Source organism: Esox lucius, chromosome 11 (assembly GCF_011004845.1).
Source record: "Esox lucius isolate fEsoLuc1 chromosome 11, fEsoLuc1.pri, whole genome shotgun sequence".
NCBI lineage: Eukaryota > Metazoa > Chordata > Actinopteri > Esociformes > Esocidae > Esox > Esox lucius.
In genome coordinates, this window is record NC_047579.1 from 33,923,710 (window position 1) to 33,940,136 (window position 16,427).

General features: G+C 40.5%; 1 protein-coding gene across 1 annotated transcript in view; it reads right to left on the bottom strand.

The window, feature by feature from the left end:
- Window positions 1–1,412: 1,412 nt before the first annotated feature.
- Window positions 1,413–16,427, bottom strand: part of baiap2l1b (BAR/IMD domain containing adaptor protein 2 like 1b) — a 57,213-nt gene continuing 42,198 nt past the window's right edge. Inside the window, exons 11-14 of the mRNA XM_010874228.4 lie at window positions 13,173–13,235; window positions 12,807–12,993; window positions 2,833–2,876; window positions 1,413–2,435 (exon numbers count right to left, since the gene is read on the bottom strand). Of these exons, the coding sequence (XP_010872530.2) occupies window positions 2,363–2,435; window positions 2,833–2,876; window positions 12,807–12,993; window positions 13,173–13,235 (367 nt within the window). The 3' untranslated portion in view covers window positions 1,413–2,362. The remainder of the gene's footprint in view (window positions 2,436–2,832; window positions 2,877–12,806; window positions 12,994–13,172; window positions 13,236–16,427) is intronic.

Below are 16,427 nucleotides of genomic sequence, written 5' to 3' on the forward strand. Positions count from 1 at the left end.
CTATATTTAGTGGAATAAGCCACATTTTTGTTCACAGTTTTCATGCATCTTGGCATGCTCTCCAGCAGTCTGTCACATTGCTGTTGACTGACTTTAGGTCAGGTTTGGGTCTTACAGCTGCTGAACCTGGTGCATTCACTAGCGTGCTTTCTTGGTGAATCCCGTGATTTTCTACTCCTGCTGGAGGGACATGATGGTGCCTAGGAATTTAAATGATTCAAAGTTATTGCTATGCCCTCAGTCTCATGAGGTGCTTTTACTCAAGTCAGTCATCTTGTCATTTAAAAAACATATTCTTCGCCTAAAAAGTGCACAGACCAAAGACACCATAGCTGTAACATCACACTACCAAGATTAGGTATTTTTCAGTTGGCTCTATCCAGTTGCACTTGATTGATTTATTAAGGCAACTGATTAGTCAGGTATAGCACCAATAGTTGCCAATAAGAGGGGCCCAAATAAGGTTATATTTTTCAAAATTATTATCAATTACTCCATATCTACATTCTTAATTACACTTTCTCCACATATTTTTATGGACTATATTTCAAATTGATTAAACAAATTTTGCCAACTTCCAGCAAAAGAAACCCTGAAATATTTAATGTACTTAAATATTCAGACCCTTTATTCAATGACCTCTTTGTATTTCCCATCCTTCACATCCTTTTTCTGCCCAGACTCCCAGTCCCTACCCCTGAGAAGCATCCCCATTTCATTATGCTCCCAGTCTGAAAATGTTACAGAGACACAAACGAAGAGGTCCAGTTTTTAAAAATAATAATTCCAGATAACACTGTAGTCATGTAATAGTGGAAGTTGTGAAGATGAGTGGGACATAGGACCCAGTGTATGAGTAACGGGTGGTAAGACATAACTAGAGACACCGTGGTAATTATCTCTCCCTGTCTCCTACAAAAACAGGTGCAAAGTCTCAGTTTGAGGAAACCAGCGAGGACGTCAGTTAATAGTCACTAGACAAGAAACAGGGAGGGCCTTCCTTCACCTTTCCCTTGATTGGTGTTCATCGTTTGTGTCTAGTTAAAGATTATATTGTAAGGTGCTGCAGTGCTTTAGTCCTCGCCACCAAGTATAGGGACAGATATTATTGTAAGTCTATGCTCTTTTTGTATTAAGTTCTTGACAGCGAACAAATTGAAATACTTGTGTTCCAGTATTCCTGTTCTATATTTATTTTACGATGAAAGACAATACTGGACAGTTCCATTTTTTTATTTTATTAAAGAACACCAACTACTGCTCTGCAGTCTTAGTCACCCCCCCCCTCCCCCTCTGAGATGCAGTCACAACACTGAAACGTTTACAAAATGTTATGACCAACAATAACAGTGAAAATAGCCAATAACAATTTGCATCACAAAAAAGGAGTGTTTAAATAGCAAGACAAGCAGTGAATAAATAAAACATTTTATTTGATTTTTATACAGCAATGTTCCAAGCTCAGGGAGAGGGGGCCAGGTAAGATAATAAAATGAATGACTGTACACATTAAAGACATGGAAACATAATCCATAAAGCATGAAGAGGAAAGCAAAATGGCTGAATGTCCTATGGGAGTCTATGAGCTCCATTTAAGTCATTTTAAAACAAATGTCCACAGCACTAATGGGTCCTGCTCATTAAGGCACGTAATGGAATAAAAACAAGTTTCTTTTTGGACAATATGAGAAACTTCCCTCAACAGTTCGTCTGCTGTATGATGCCTAATGAACACGACCCAATTTACCTGAATAACAGATGACTGGTCTCACGTGCTGCACTAGTAAAAATTGCACTCTTCAAACATTTTGGTGAACAACTGGATAGCAAGATAACAAATGACACAATCACATTTGTTGTACACATCTTGGAAAGAGTTTTCAGTGGAAACCAATGTGTGTGCTCCCCTTGAATAATAACATCTGACAGTCCCAGCCCCTATCCAAAGGTCCCATGTGAATTGTGATGTATGTCCCATACGAATAACACATCTCGTGTTCTATGGCAACCAAAATCTATGAGTGACTGTGCAAGCGAAAGAAATCTAAATAACCATAGTACATTACTTTTAGAACGCATGTAGTGTCAGCATTCATCACTGCTGAAAAAAAGAAGTCTAGAAAACATATCTGCATCTGTTCTGATTAAATACATTCAACCAGCGTCTCAGGCTAAGTGTTTGCAGCAGTTGGGCAACCGGAGGAGACAATGTCATTTGAGATGGCATCAGTAGTAGGGGAGCTACTTGAAAGATCTGCAGCTCAGCACAGCAGCCCACAATGTCCTGTCATCTAGTCCATTAGTAATGTCTGGCCCTGGGTTCAGGCTACAGGTGACAGGAAGCTGGTAATCCACTGGAGGTTTAGATGACTGGGCCTGAGCGGTCGTTGGTGACAGTGGGACGAAGCTTGACTGTGGCGAATGGGTTCCCTCCCCTGAGGAGACAGAGAGGTTAATGCTGGTCAGGTAATGCCACAATGTGACCTGAGCACATGTGCTTTTGTTATGTTGAGCGGCACATGTTGAACCAGAGGGAACCAAAACTCTTCCCCAAAGACACTCAGACCAGAAGGATGATGACCTAGTGGGGATATTTTGCTTGTATCTGGCTCAGGGGTTAACTTTAGCGTTACAACTAAGGTTAGGGTTAAAAATATGGGTCAAGTTAGGTTCTCAGAGTTAGATTGTTAGGTGTAGGTATAAAAGTAAAGATTTGAATGGGAATAAGGGTTCTCCACAAGGATATTGCAATGTAAAATGTGTGTATGTGAATGAGTGACTGAATGAGAGACAGAGAGAGAATTAAATATTAACTTGACATGCATTACTAACCCAAGGAAAGGTGGTGGCTTTGGAACCCCATTCGGTTGGGTTCCCTATAAACAAAGCAAGAAGTAACCCATTAGACCATATCAATTCCATACCAAGGTTAATTTTCAGACATCAGGATTATTTTTAGACAAATTTAGCAGAACTTACTGGTCATTAATTGCAAGTTTGAGAAACAAAGATGACAGCTTTAAATACTGTTGGAAATTGTTGAATTGCAGTGTGCCAAATGGGCAGGGTTACCAACTATCAATCTTATCAATTTTTATCCAAGGTCCAGGATTTGAAAACACTTTACAACTGTATGGGCTCTCTCACAGCTGTAGTTCTATAACACCACCAGTAGAGGGCAGCAGTGACCCTAGCCTGAGCATACAGGTCAGCAGTGGCCCTAGCCTGAGAGGGGTGCGCATGTGCTTCCAGGCTGGCAGGATAGATGGGTAGAATAACAGGCAGAAAGACAGGCGCACACACACACACACACACACACACACACACACACACACACTGACCTCATTGGCAGATGTCATAACACCCTACTAACATCCTGAACAGATGTGTTGCTTCAATCCTAATTCTCCCTCACACACACACGCAAGTACACCCCTCACATTTATGTAAATATTTGATTATCCCTTTTCATGTGACAACACTGAAGAAATGACACTTTGTTACAATATAAAGTAGTGAGTGTACAGCTTGTATAACAGTGTAAATTTGCTGTCCTCTCAAAATAACACAACACACAGCCATTAATGTCTAAACCGCTGGCAACAAAAGTGAGTACATCCCTAAGTGAAAATGTCCAAATTGGGCCAAAAGTGTCAATATTTTGTGTGGCCACCATTATTTTCCAGCACTGCCTTAACCCTCTTGGGCATGGAGTTCACCAGAGCTTCACAGGTTGAAAAGATATAATCAAATATTTAATAAAATGTGAGGGGTGTACTCACTTTTGTGAGATACTGTATCACTCCAGTACTGAGGCAGCTCGACAAACAATTGGCTCTCGGGTTTGTTGAGCAGAGGCTCTATATGTTTAAAGCTGTTTCTATCGTTACATTAAATAATTAGGGGTTCAAGCACGAAGTGCTGAAACCCTATTGTTATTGTACAGATTTTTAGGGGTTCAAGCACGAAGTGCTGAAACCCTATTGTTATTGTACAGATTTTTATTATTATTCTTCTGCCGTAAAACGCATCGTGCAGCCCAAACCGTAAGAGCTGGAGCTTTGAAACTTTGGCATATGGTAGTACAAAAATCGAGGAGAGGTTATCAAAATATGAGCCCGATTGGCCCATAGGTGGCGCTATAGCGACCTAAAGCGCGAAAATGGTCATAACTCCTAGACCGTATGTCGTAGACTCAAGTGTCTTATATCCCTGTAATCCTTGGCTCAAGACGAACAAAACGTATATCTCCGATTTCATTTCCGCCATGATAGATTTTCCGCCATTTTGAATTTTGCCAAAAACCTACTTTTGCGTACTAGTCCCTGGATTTTCGCCCGATCGGAACCAAACCAGTGTAGAAATGTTCTATGGAGTCTGAAAATCAATAATTATCAAGAAAAAGTTTACATTTCGATTCATGGTCGCTAGGAGGCGCAAAATTAAAGTTGTGGGAGGAGCCTATTTTACTAAAAAGGCTATAACTCAAGAAGTAGTTAAGTAAACTTCACCAATCTTGGTATACATGTGTCAGTCTGAGGTCACAGTAAAAAAACTGCGTCGATTGGCCACATGGTGGCGCTATAATACGAAAAATAATACGAAAAACGTATAGACACCTGACCGTTTGTCCAAATTACTTGAAATTTGGTATGCAGTGTCTTTGCCCAAGGGGCCATGTATGCCTAAGAGGATATTGGCGTATCTCAAAAAACATGGCCGCCATTGGCCAATGAGATTTGAGCACCTATTAAACCAGGTTGACATACTCTGATCAGAACGAAACTTGGTGGGCATGTTTGGCACAAGGTCCTAGAGGTCTGCACAAGGTCCTAGAGATCTCCTCATGCTGAAAAACTTTGCCTCAAGAACCACTACTGTCAATCAAACTGTTCATTTAATATTCGCGAATATGTTAAAAACCTACTTTCGCGAACTAGTACCTGGACTTTCGGCCTTTCGGAACCAATTCGGTCTACGATGATTCTCTGGACTCTCTAGATCAATAATTATCAAAAAAAAGTTGATTTTTTCCATTTGCCTGGCTGTAACAGGATAATTTATTCAAGTGGCAGGACAAAATACACTCAAAAGCCAATAAATCCCATAGAAAAACCCCAAACTTCACAAAAATAGGTGAGCATATGTGTCATAACATAGTGAAGAAGCATGCAGAGTTTTGTGGAGATCAGACAATAGGTGCAACTATAACTGTCAAAAAGCTTTGAAAAACGTACATTTCCAATGCTACAATGCCTGTATTGGCTGTGAATGGACTTTTCCATTTATTATTTCAGTGGTTAAATGCTTGCTAAATAAAACGTAATGTCTTTTGATGTTTGGGTGCTTAAAGGCCTTAACAGCTTGAACCCCGATAAATGCTGCTTGCAGCTTTAATTATTATTATTATTGCACACTAGTCCTCAGTTATTTTAATTTATTAAAGATTTTATGTAACTTTTTGCTGAAAAAGGATTGGAACCCACATTACAGAGGCAGTGGTTTAGACCACAGAGCCAACCATTTAGTCACTCAAGCCAACCATAACAATCAGTCTTAATTATCTGTAGTTCTTCTCTAATGTTGCCTGCTGCTTCATCTATATTTTTCAGTTCATGCTAAACAAACAGATGTTGGTTGCAGCACTAATCAGGACAAGAGGCATATTAATCCATGTTTTGGGGTATCTGTGTTTTAAAATAAAATATCAAATGGAATTACATTGCAATGTACCAACTGAGAGAATTGGTTTCAATACTTTGGCAAAGCACTGTATGTCAACCCCCCCCCCCTTCAAAATTCCATCCCCTCATTCTCTCACTCCAGTAAAACCAGCTGAATGGGGAACATCATTATCTCTATGTGTACTGCACTTCTCAAATTAACACAATACATTCCTTGGCCATAGAGATAGTCACAGCACCAGTTGTGGTTTGATTCCAGCACAGTCTACATACTGAAAATACTATGTGTTAAGGGAATGTTAAATGACCATGTTATGTGGCCTGGGGTGGTCTTGTGCTCTAACACACAGCCTCTGGGATACACATAGAATGCTGGCCCACTGCTATTCTAGCACACCCTCTTTCCCCCTACCTTGACTAACTGTCCCAACAGAACAAAAAATAGCAGAGGTTAAGAAGACCACACCCCTAACAATTTAAAATACCACATTATTGCTATTAAACAGATTTTATGAACAGATTACGGATTACAGATCGTAAGGGATTACAATTATTAAGTAAGTCGGGTAATGAAATGACTAAATGCCTATTCAAAGGGATGGAGCTGTGTGACTGGTCATCTAGAATTAATTACATTATAACCACCTGTGCCTCCTTCAAAGGCAGCCCAGGAAGTCTGTATGTACTACATACACGTACATACATATACACACCTATACACAGAACAATCTCCCGTCGCATAGATGACAACAAACAGTCCATTCACTGACAAAACTGGATACACACAAACTCCACAGCTCCCCCACAGCACAGAACATGACAAAGACAGACTTCATTGTACAGTGCTTTGTCCCAAATGGCACGGTTTTCTCTATTTATAGTGGACTGCCTTTGACTTGAAAGAAAGCTAGAGACAGAAAGTGAGAAAGAGTCCGTACCCAAAAGAGAGTCAAAGAGTGGGAAAACATAAGAGAAAGAAGACAGAGAAATGAAGAGAAAGAAAGCGAGGTGCAGTACAGGTGTCAGGTTCACCCTGAGTAGAATTCCATCGGAAGGCCGAACGGGAGCCATGCCACAAGCTATACACTGACAGGCATGAAACACACACACTCGCACACACACACACGGGACACAGCAGTGTAGTCTAATAAATATTTCACAGTAGTGAAAGAGAAGATAAGTTAATCGGTATAGTCTTTCCCAGGCATCTCCGCTCAACCGTTCGCACAGGCCAAACATCACAAATCACAACCAAAACACTGTTTCCATTTGGTGCATGGTAACAAATAACATTGCCATCGTGTCATCAGGACTGTACTATGGGTACAGATGATTACAGTAAAGGTCTTGTGACAGACATCCTAGATTAGTGGGATATTTGATGTTGGGTGTATAACACCACAGCCATGGTGATGAGGGTTGGATCACATGTCGTCTCTCGGAGGAACTGGCTGCCGCTGCGCCGCAGGACCTACTGAACACAATACAGGGGCTCTTCATGCCTTTTCAAGGATTATGGTTTTGTCAGCTGTTTTCTCTTCAGTCAATTGGTCTGCTGGGATCAGTCTTTCCATGCAGTAACTGTGACTTCACACTACTTTCACGTTGTGCTTAGTTCTCTATAGCCGTGAATTTTGCATGAGTTTAAACAGGGAAAACGTGTTCGACCAGCTTCTTTTTTTTTTTTTTACTAGGCACATCTTACTTTTCTGTCCAGCTTGCACAATTTAAACCCGGGACTGACAAAAAAAGCACAAAAGAGCTTCTCTGTCTGCCTTCATCAAAAACCAGAGTAAACAGGTGTTTTAACAGCTCTGCCTTTTCACCATCATTTAATGTCCTCCAGGATTAGGAAACATGTGCAACCTTGAATCAGCCACTGCAATTTTAAAACCCACACATTTTACTGATGAGTTTGCATGCATGCAAAAGCGGGAGTTGGTGGAGGGTGTTGACTCAGTGGTGGTTAAGCATTTGACACGCAAGTAGTCAGACCTGATGAGAGGGATGGGTACCATGGGATGTGCAAGAGATTTGGCCACTCTAGCTCGTATCTACAGTACACTATTATTTCGATCCATTGTTAAGGGGATAATAATTGGCTCCTGAAGACCCCTGAGTCTTACAATGCACTTTACACTTGAATGTATCACAACCCTGCTCTTACATTTGAATCAACTGCATTTTTGGCTTATCAATGTAAGCCAAGCCCTGACATTCCTCTCCTCCAGTTTTGCAGCCTCTATACAAGCTACAGGAAAAACATTTTAAGGTTGTCTTATCGACCCTGTAACATATCTATGGCTATCTTATCGAAGCCATGCTTAGGATGTTGCCCTGAGATTACCTAGTTACCTGAAACAGTTGACGTGTCTCTGTTCCTGACTGATATACACATCTGCAGTGGAGCCTGTCAACTAAATGGTTTACACTGTAAAACATTAAAGAATTGTGGGGATTCATTATTTCTGGTAAGCCTGTGCTGGGTCAACAGCTAAAAAAATAACACTGGGTGATGTTTGACAGCTAGTTGTGGCTTTCAGATACAGTGCCTTGGATAAGTATTCAAACCCCTGACCAATTATCTCATATTACTGGATTACGAATGGTACATTGAAATGTAATTCCGACTGATATTTTATTTTAAACCACGGACACAAAAAATCTATTATTCTGAGGTGACATTATTTTCATGTTTCGTGTGGTGGGGAAAAGGCTGAAATATGCTGCTTAAATAAGCATTTGAGCTTAGATAACTGGACACCACCCAGTGCAACTGGATTGGCCACAACTCATGCATTTAACACTGAGGCCTCACAGTAGTGCGTTGTCAGTCTCCTACTTTACCCCCTGTTCACCAACAACTATGTGGCTCCGCATGACGCCGACTCAATCATCAAGATTGCTGATGACACCACAACTGTTGGTCTGATCACCAGCAACGATAAGCCAGTCTACAGAGAGGTATGCAAACTGGCAGCGTGGTGCCAGGAAAACAAATCTTCCCTGAACATTAGAAAAACAGGAGAGTGTGGAAAAAAGTTTCGAAAAAAGTTAGGACGCCGCGTAAAATGCTAATAAAAACAGAATGCAATGATGGTTAAATCATTTATTCCTATATTTCATTGAAAATAGTACAAAGACAACATATCGACTTTGTTTTTGGAAAATATATGCGCATTTTGAATTTCATGCCAGCAACACGTTTCAAAAAGGTTGGGATGGGGCATGTTAACCACTGTGTTGCATCACCACTTCTTTTAACAATACTCTGTAAGCGTTTGGGAACTGAGGAGGCCAACTGCTGTAGTGGTGAAAGTGAAATGATATAGGATATAGGATTGATATAGGATTTCAGCTGTTCAACAGTTCAGGGTCTCCTTTCGTATTCTTTGTTTCATAATGCGCCAAATGTTTTCAATGGGTGACAGGTCTGGACTGCAGGCAGGTCAGCACCAAAACTCTTACTACAAACTCATGTTGTTGTAATACGTGCAGAATGCGGTTTGGTATTATCTTGCTGAAATAAGTAAGACCTTCCCTGAAAAAGACATCTGGATGGCAGCATATGTCGCTCCAAAACCTGTATATATTGTTCAGCATTAATGCTGCCTTCACAGATGTGCAAGTCACCCATGCCATGTGTACAAATGCACCCCCATACCATCACAGATGCTGGCTTTTGAACTGTGCGTTGATAACAAGCCAGATGGTCCTTCTCCATGATTCCCAAGAATAATTTCACATTTTGACCACAGGACAGTTTTCCACTTCACCTCAGTCCATCTTAAATGAGTTTAGGCCCAGAGAACGCAGTGGTGTTTCTAGATATTGTTTATTTATGGTTTCTTTTTTTCATGGTAGAGATTAAACGTGCATTTGTGGATGCATCGACATACAGTGTTCACAGACAATGGTTTTCAGAAGTGTTCCTGACTCCATGCAGTGATTTCCACTACAGAATAGGGTCTGTTTTTAATGAAGTGCCGCCTGAGGGCCCACAGATCACAGCCATCCAAAATTTATTTTTTGCGGCCTTGTCCCTTGCGTAAAGAGATTCTTACGGATTCTCTGAACCTTTTAATGATACTATGTATCGTAGATGATGAGATCCCCAAACGCTTTGCAATTTTACATTGAGAAACATTATTCTTAAATTGTTGCACTATTTGCTTGAACAGTCTTTCACAGAGCAGTGAACCCCTCCCCATCTTTACTTCCGAAAGACTCATCCTCTTTGGGATGCTCTTTTTATACCCAATCATGTGTCTGACCTGTTGCCAATTAACATAATTAGTTGTGAGATTCTTTTTTTGTATTACACAACATCTCCAGTCTTTTATTTTCCCTTTCCCAGCTTTTTTCTAAATGTGTTGCTGGCATCAAATTCAAAGTGGCCATATATTTTTCAAGGAACATTAACATCTTTCAGTTTCAACATTTTATATGTTGTCTTTGTACAATTTCTTTTTTACTGAATATAGAGTTTAAATGATTTGCACACCTTTGTATTCTGTTTGTATTTCCATTTTACACAGCATCCAAACTTTTCTGGAACTGGGGGTATACATCAATGGCGTTTAGCTGCAGTAGAGTCTACTTTTATGTTCCTTTGTGTCCACATAGCATGGACTGGTCATGAATTAATGAAATCTATGTTGTCAAGATGGTGCAACAATGACTCAGTTCCCTAAGGCAACTAAATGTGTCCTGCCAACACGGGTCCTCTCCAAATACTATTGCTGCACCACTGACAGCATCCTTGCCGAATCATGGGCGGGTATTTCGCTGTTAATTCACCTACTGGCGGTCAGATGGGGACTAAAGCATTAAGTAGTATACTAAGAGGCTACCTTGGTAAATATCAACAAAAAAGTATATGATATTATGTAAGTGGTGATTATCAGCTTGATCTACTACACAATGTTTGAGATACACTACCATTGAAAGGTTTGGGGTCACTTAGAGATGTTCTTGTTCTTGAGAGAAAAGCTATTTTTTTGTCTATTGAAATTACATCAAATTGATCAGAAATACAGTGTTGAACAAATTGATAAGAAATACTCCGGGATGCTGGGCTTTTTTCCCAATCTTCCGCAGTCCAATGTTTGTCCTCTCTTTAATGTTTTCTTTTTATTGGCCAGTCTAAGATATGGCTTTTTGTTTGCTACTCTGCCTAGAAGGCCAGCATCCCAGAGTCGCCTCTTACCTGTTGATGTTGAGATTGGTGTTTTGCGGGCACTATTTAATGACGCTGCCAGTCAACCGGTGGTTGCTGATAATGGGCCGCTGTACATTAAGTCAGCCGTTTACAGCCACAATAGTCATTTACAACATTTACAATATATATACTCTTCTTCTGATCTGATGTTAATTTCATGGACAGAAAAAACAATGTCATTTCTAAGTGACCCAATAACTGAACGGTAGTGTAAATCCAACCATTAATGGAGACAAACATCAAAGAAAAAGAGAACTTCAGTCATTGAACTACTGGCACTCCTGCTTAAAGTGGGAACACACACAGCTATCTCGCCATTTATCCATGCAATAGCTCTCTAGATCCTTCAAAGTCATTGGTCATCGCTTGTGGACTCCCATTACAAAAGCTGTGGTCAGTAAGAAATGTTTTAGTGGATCTGGAGGAATGCTTTACTGGGCTGCAAGAAGATGCAACAACCCGGTTTTAGCCTCCTGGTAGAGACTGAAAGATCGATACTTCAGATTGATCTAAAGTATCCTGGTACTTGACAGTATCTATGCTGTCATGTATTTTAACCAGGTTTCCAGAGGCTTTGTTGCACTATTGGATCATTAATTGTTCTAAGACAGTGTGGAAAATGTACAAACAACAACAGAATAATCAATAAATAACGGTATAATAATAAATACATTTTCCACAACGGACCTAAACAGCTTGGTGCGCCAGCAGGGCATAAACCCTTAACCAGCTCAGCCTGGCCGCTAGATTACATGCCTTATAGCTAGCAGGCACAGGCAAGGCGCAGCACACCTTAGGGTGCCAACTTGTGCAACACTATTGTTAATGAACAACAAAGAAAAGAGAATTTCATATCCAGCATGTTTTTAGAAGGGAGGGAATTATAGGATTTAGGAGAAAACTCTCTGGATTAGTAACTGGCATTCTGAGTCTCGTCCGCAGTGGGCTCAGATGTTGGAGAGACACCATGCCACAGGCATGACAGTGGTTGTGCGTGCAGGAATCAAATGCCCTGAAGAATTGACACACTGCTTGAGATTTAAAGGCTTCCTAATTTTTTTATGTAAACATTTTCCTTTTCTTGTACATTGCACCGAACATGGTAGCTTGTTATCCCCTATCCCATGACTTACTTTTAGAAACATACTGCAACTAATGATCGGTACATATCAACCATCATCAGAAATCTTCTAATCTCCTGAATGCACAATATTTATATTGGACTGAGCTACTGCTAGTCTTATACTGGTTTGGTGCAACAGGTGTAAACTCAATCAAAACACTGAATATATCTATGCGTAACCTAGCATTTAACACTAATTTCTTTATGGCCAGTTGGTGCAACTGGTCCCAGGGCCTTCTGAAGAACAACAGCCCCAGAAAATCACACATCTAGCACCATACTAAACAGTGTTGTTTGCTGCATGATTATCCATCTTGTCACCAAACCCACCTTATTTGACGGTGGCCAAAAAGCTTGATTTTTGTCTTATCTGACCATTTAACCTTGTTCTAAAAGTCCAATTACATTTAGCAAACCCCTGGCGTTGATGTTTATGTCTTCAGGAAAGCAGATATCCAAACGGCTTGTCGGCATGGAGGTGGCATCTATGTAGTTTTAGTGACTTGGTAACATCAAGATTCAACAACTGAAACTGTACACGTGTAAGGTCAGGTAGCTACTGACTCTAGTATAAAGTATCACCTTAGGTTCAAGTAGATAGCAACAGCTGGCTGTACTAGGTATCTGATTCAGTCATAGTAATACAATCACTACAACGGCTTAGCCCCTAAGATTTACTTCAGTTGGGATGCCCACTCTATTTGTTCTGTTTCTGGTCTGCAATTTAATGACACTCAATGGAAGGTATTGGGGTGGGAGAGAATAGACTCTAGCTGACCGTGTGTTCTGATGAGCTGGAGTAGGTAGTGGGGGAGTGGGAGTTCTGCTTGCTGCCTGGGAGGAAATTCCTTTTGGGGGAGTCGCTGTAGTCAGGTGGGGGGAGGACCATAGATGACTCATCTGTTTCTGTGTCCTGGTGGAGCAGGTTCACCACACTCTTACTGCGAGTAGGTGGGGCCTCCACACTATTGAGAGGGGGGGTGTAGGGAAGGAATCAGAGAGATGGGACGGCAGGGGTGGGGGGGGGGGTGATGAAGGTTGAGGGATAGATGGGATTTGCAAAAAAAAGCATTAGTAGGATAGCAGAAACACAATGGAATGATAAGTCTGGATGAAACATTAGTGTGTATGAGAAATAACTTACCTGTTACTATTCCCTACTGAATCTGATAATGCCCGGCAATAGGACGATGGAAACCATCCCCTCCTGAGGAAGAGAGGAGAAAGTCATCTACACTCATAATAACACTCATAATATATTCTGTCCTGCCGTGTTTTCTGCAGGACCCACCTTTCCCCTGACACATCACTAGCATCTTCATGCCATTCACGAAGACTGTTTTCTGTGGCCAACCTTTGTTAACTCAGCAAGAACAAGATTTGTAAGTGATAAAGAATAACAGCATTTTGTGGTTGCCATCAGCAGCAACCACTATGGCATGTTCTCCTTTTGTAACATTGTATATGTGTGCACAGCAAGAGAATCCTTTGCACCTGCAAGCCTTCAATGTGTACCACGATTGAATGATTTGTCTAACTATTCTTCAGTGACACTGTCACTCAGGAGGCCCTTGCAATTCATTCGGAATATTGCGTGATTTCATTTTGTGGGGTGGGGTATGGATCCTAAACGCCGTAGCACATTCTTTATTTTATTTTTTTGAAAGTATATTCTATCAGACGCAGAAAATGTCCAGTGCCCCCTCCCCTCTTGAGTCGTAGAGTGTTATTTCCATAGCTTCCCACAAAACAGCCAAATTTCCTCATTGTTCTCAGGTAGCCCAGAGGAGTGGAACATCTGTTGCCCATTGGTTATCCTAGAACACTGTGCCAACCTGTTACTCAATAATTGCAATCATTTTTTAACAACTACTGACATGTAGTCCTATCAGTTGTCGTGTGTTTATTGGGAATTACTGAATGGTGGTTATTTCACAGTAAACCCCAATGCAAGGTGCAACATAAGCAAAGTCTCCTGGTAAAGTCTTTAAATATGAATAGTCTTTCCAATAGGGGCACCGACAATAATGTGCCTCAATCTCACCCATTGAATTTGAGCAAGTGAAACAGTGAGAAGGTGTAACCAATGTATCTGATACAGTCTGGTGGAAAAGAGACCATATTTGACTAAATAGATTTTAGCTTCTGTTTACATCCCAACAGTCTGTGTGATATTTATTTTGCATTCTGCCTGTTGTGCTTGTGATTTATGCTAAACTATCTACAGCTGTGTGTCCTTCTACATGACAGTAAGAAGAGAAAAAAAAAAAAAACAAGAACGATAATAATATTTGTTGATTACATTTTCATCTGATGGTGTTGCAGGCGGAATTTGCTTAACCGAAGGTGTGGGGCTAAGCCACGTCTGGCTCTTGTTTGGAAAATCGGCAGGGGGGGCGGGGGGGGCTTCTACAAAAACACCTGGGATTACTCCTTTTCCAATACTAAACAACTCCCTGTCCACAACGTTTAAAGTGAGATGTCTCTCAAATGACAACCAAGTGAACTAGAATCTAGTTAGTTACAGGTTCTGAAAGAAGGACATATAAGTTACAAGATGGCCTTATTTGTTCACCAGGTTTCGGAGATTGAAATCTACTGCAGGTCTTAGAAAAAGTTATAGAAAATTGTCTGTGTGTTACAAATGAATAACTCAGTTACACCCAATGGATTATTAAGAACATTATGGTGTTCAAAGTATAAACCCGAAAAGGAACCAGGCAAGCCTAGTTCAGCCGGCCCGCAATTTAAAGTGATAAATATTGTTGCTCACACAGGACTCAAACCCAGATCTCCTGAATAAGAGGCAGCGTCCTTAACCACTACACCGCACAACACCATTAAGCATTGTGTTAAACTGACTAACGTTTCTTACTAAGTTTACCTCCACCACAAATAGCATCTATAAAATGTATGACTTTTGCCACTGGACATTTTAACAGCTTATTATGCCAGTAATCAGCTACTACTAGTATCTACTTACTACTTGGAATATAATTGATTTCTAGCAAGACTGAAGATGAACTTTACACTGCCAAAGCTATTTCATTTCATGGCACAAAAATTTAAATTTTTCTTTCATTTGTGAATGACTCTGATACAATTAACTATCAAAATAGGTGAGGATAAGTGACTTTATTGTCAAGTGAACTCAATGTGTGAACCCATGAGTTTATTAGGGCTTTTTTTATTTTTTGTAAACAATTGGTTCCCCCTCCATCCTCCCACCTCCCTACTGTACCACCACCGGCCTCCAACCACTCACCCCCTCATGACCCCCTCATGACCCCCTCAAACCACCCCCATCCCAACATGTGTACAAAACTCTCCTGCTACGTAACAGTAAATAATAATCACAGCTGCAAAAGAAACACTGATGATATTTTGCTATCTATCAATTAAAAACTGAACCTCCTCTGGATGGTCAATGGGGGAAAATGTAAATTTCTACATTCAACACCAGACTGCTAGAAAGTACTTTTCCATGAAAATGGTATCATAAATATCCTAGGGTGTGAATCCATGGGAAACTCCCAGAAACATTTAAAACACACTGAACAAAAAATACAAACGCAACAAGTTTCAGTCCTGTGTTTCAGGAGTGGAAATAAAAGATCCCAGGAGCACAAATTAGTCTACACCCGTTAGAGAGCATTCCTCCTATGTATAGATAACCTATCCACCCGACAGGTAAGGAATACCACAAATCTGATTAAACATTGTGCACCATGTGCTGGGGACAAAGACCGGCCATTCCATAATGTTTTGTCACACAATGCCACAGGAGTGTTGAGGGAGCGTGCAGTTGGCATGCCGACGACAGGAATGTCCACCAGAGCTGTTGCCAGGGAATTTTATGTTCATTTCTCTACAATAAGCTGCCTCCAACATTGTTTTATGAAGAATTTGGCAGATAGGGGGACGGGAGTGTTAGCTGCTCAGTCAGCGCTGTCATCCAAATGAACTTGGTTGGAGATGGAAGTCCACTAAATATCCCCCCATGACCTAGTTAAAATATGTTATTTTGAGGCTATAAAAGGGATAAGTTAGGATCACATTTATTTTCCCCATAGATTTATTGCCATCAAATGTTTTTCCATCAAATGTATTTATAAAGCCCTTTTTACATCAGCACTTGTCACAAAGTGTTTTTGCAAAACAAAACTCCTTAGAGATAAACTCCTTTGAGATATGGGACATGGCTTATAAATGCTTAAAACGGGGCCAATGGTTATTTCCTTACAGCTCCATTTGAAAGAATCATTCAATACTTATTTTAAGGCAAGTTTTGGTATGGTTCTGTATCTTACTTGGTAACAGTGCTCGTTTGAATAATTAGGCAGTTGAGGGTTTTATTATGGTGACAGGATAATTGATGATATTTACAAAGAAAAATACC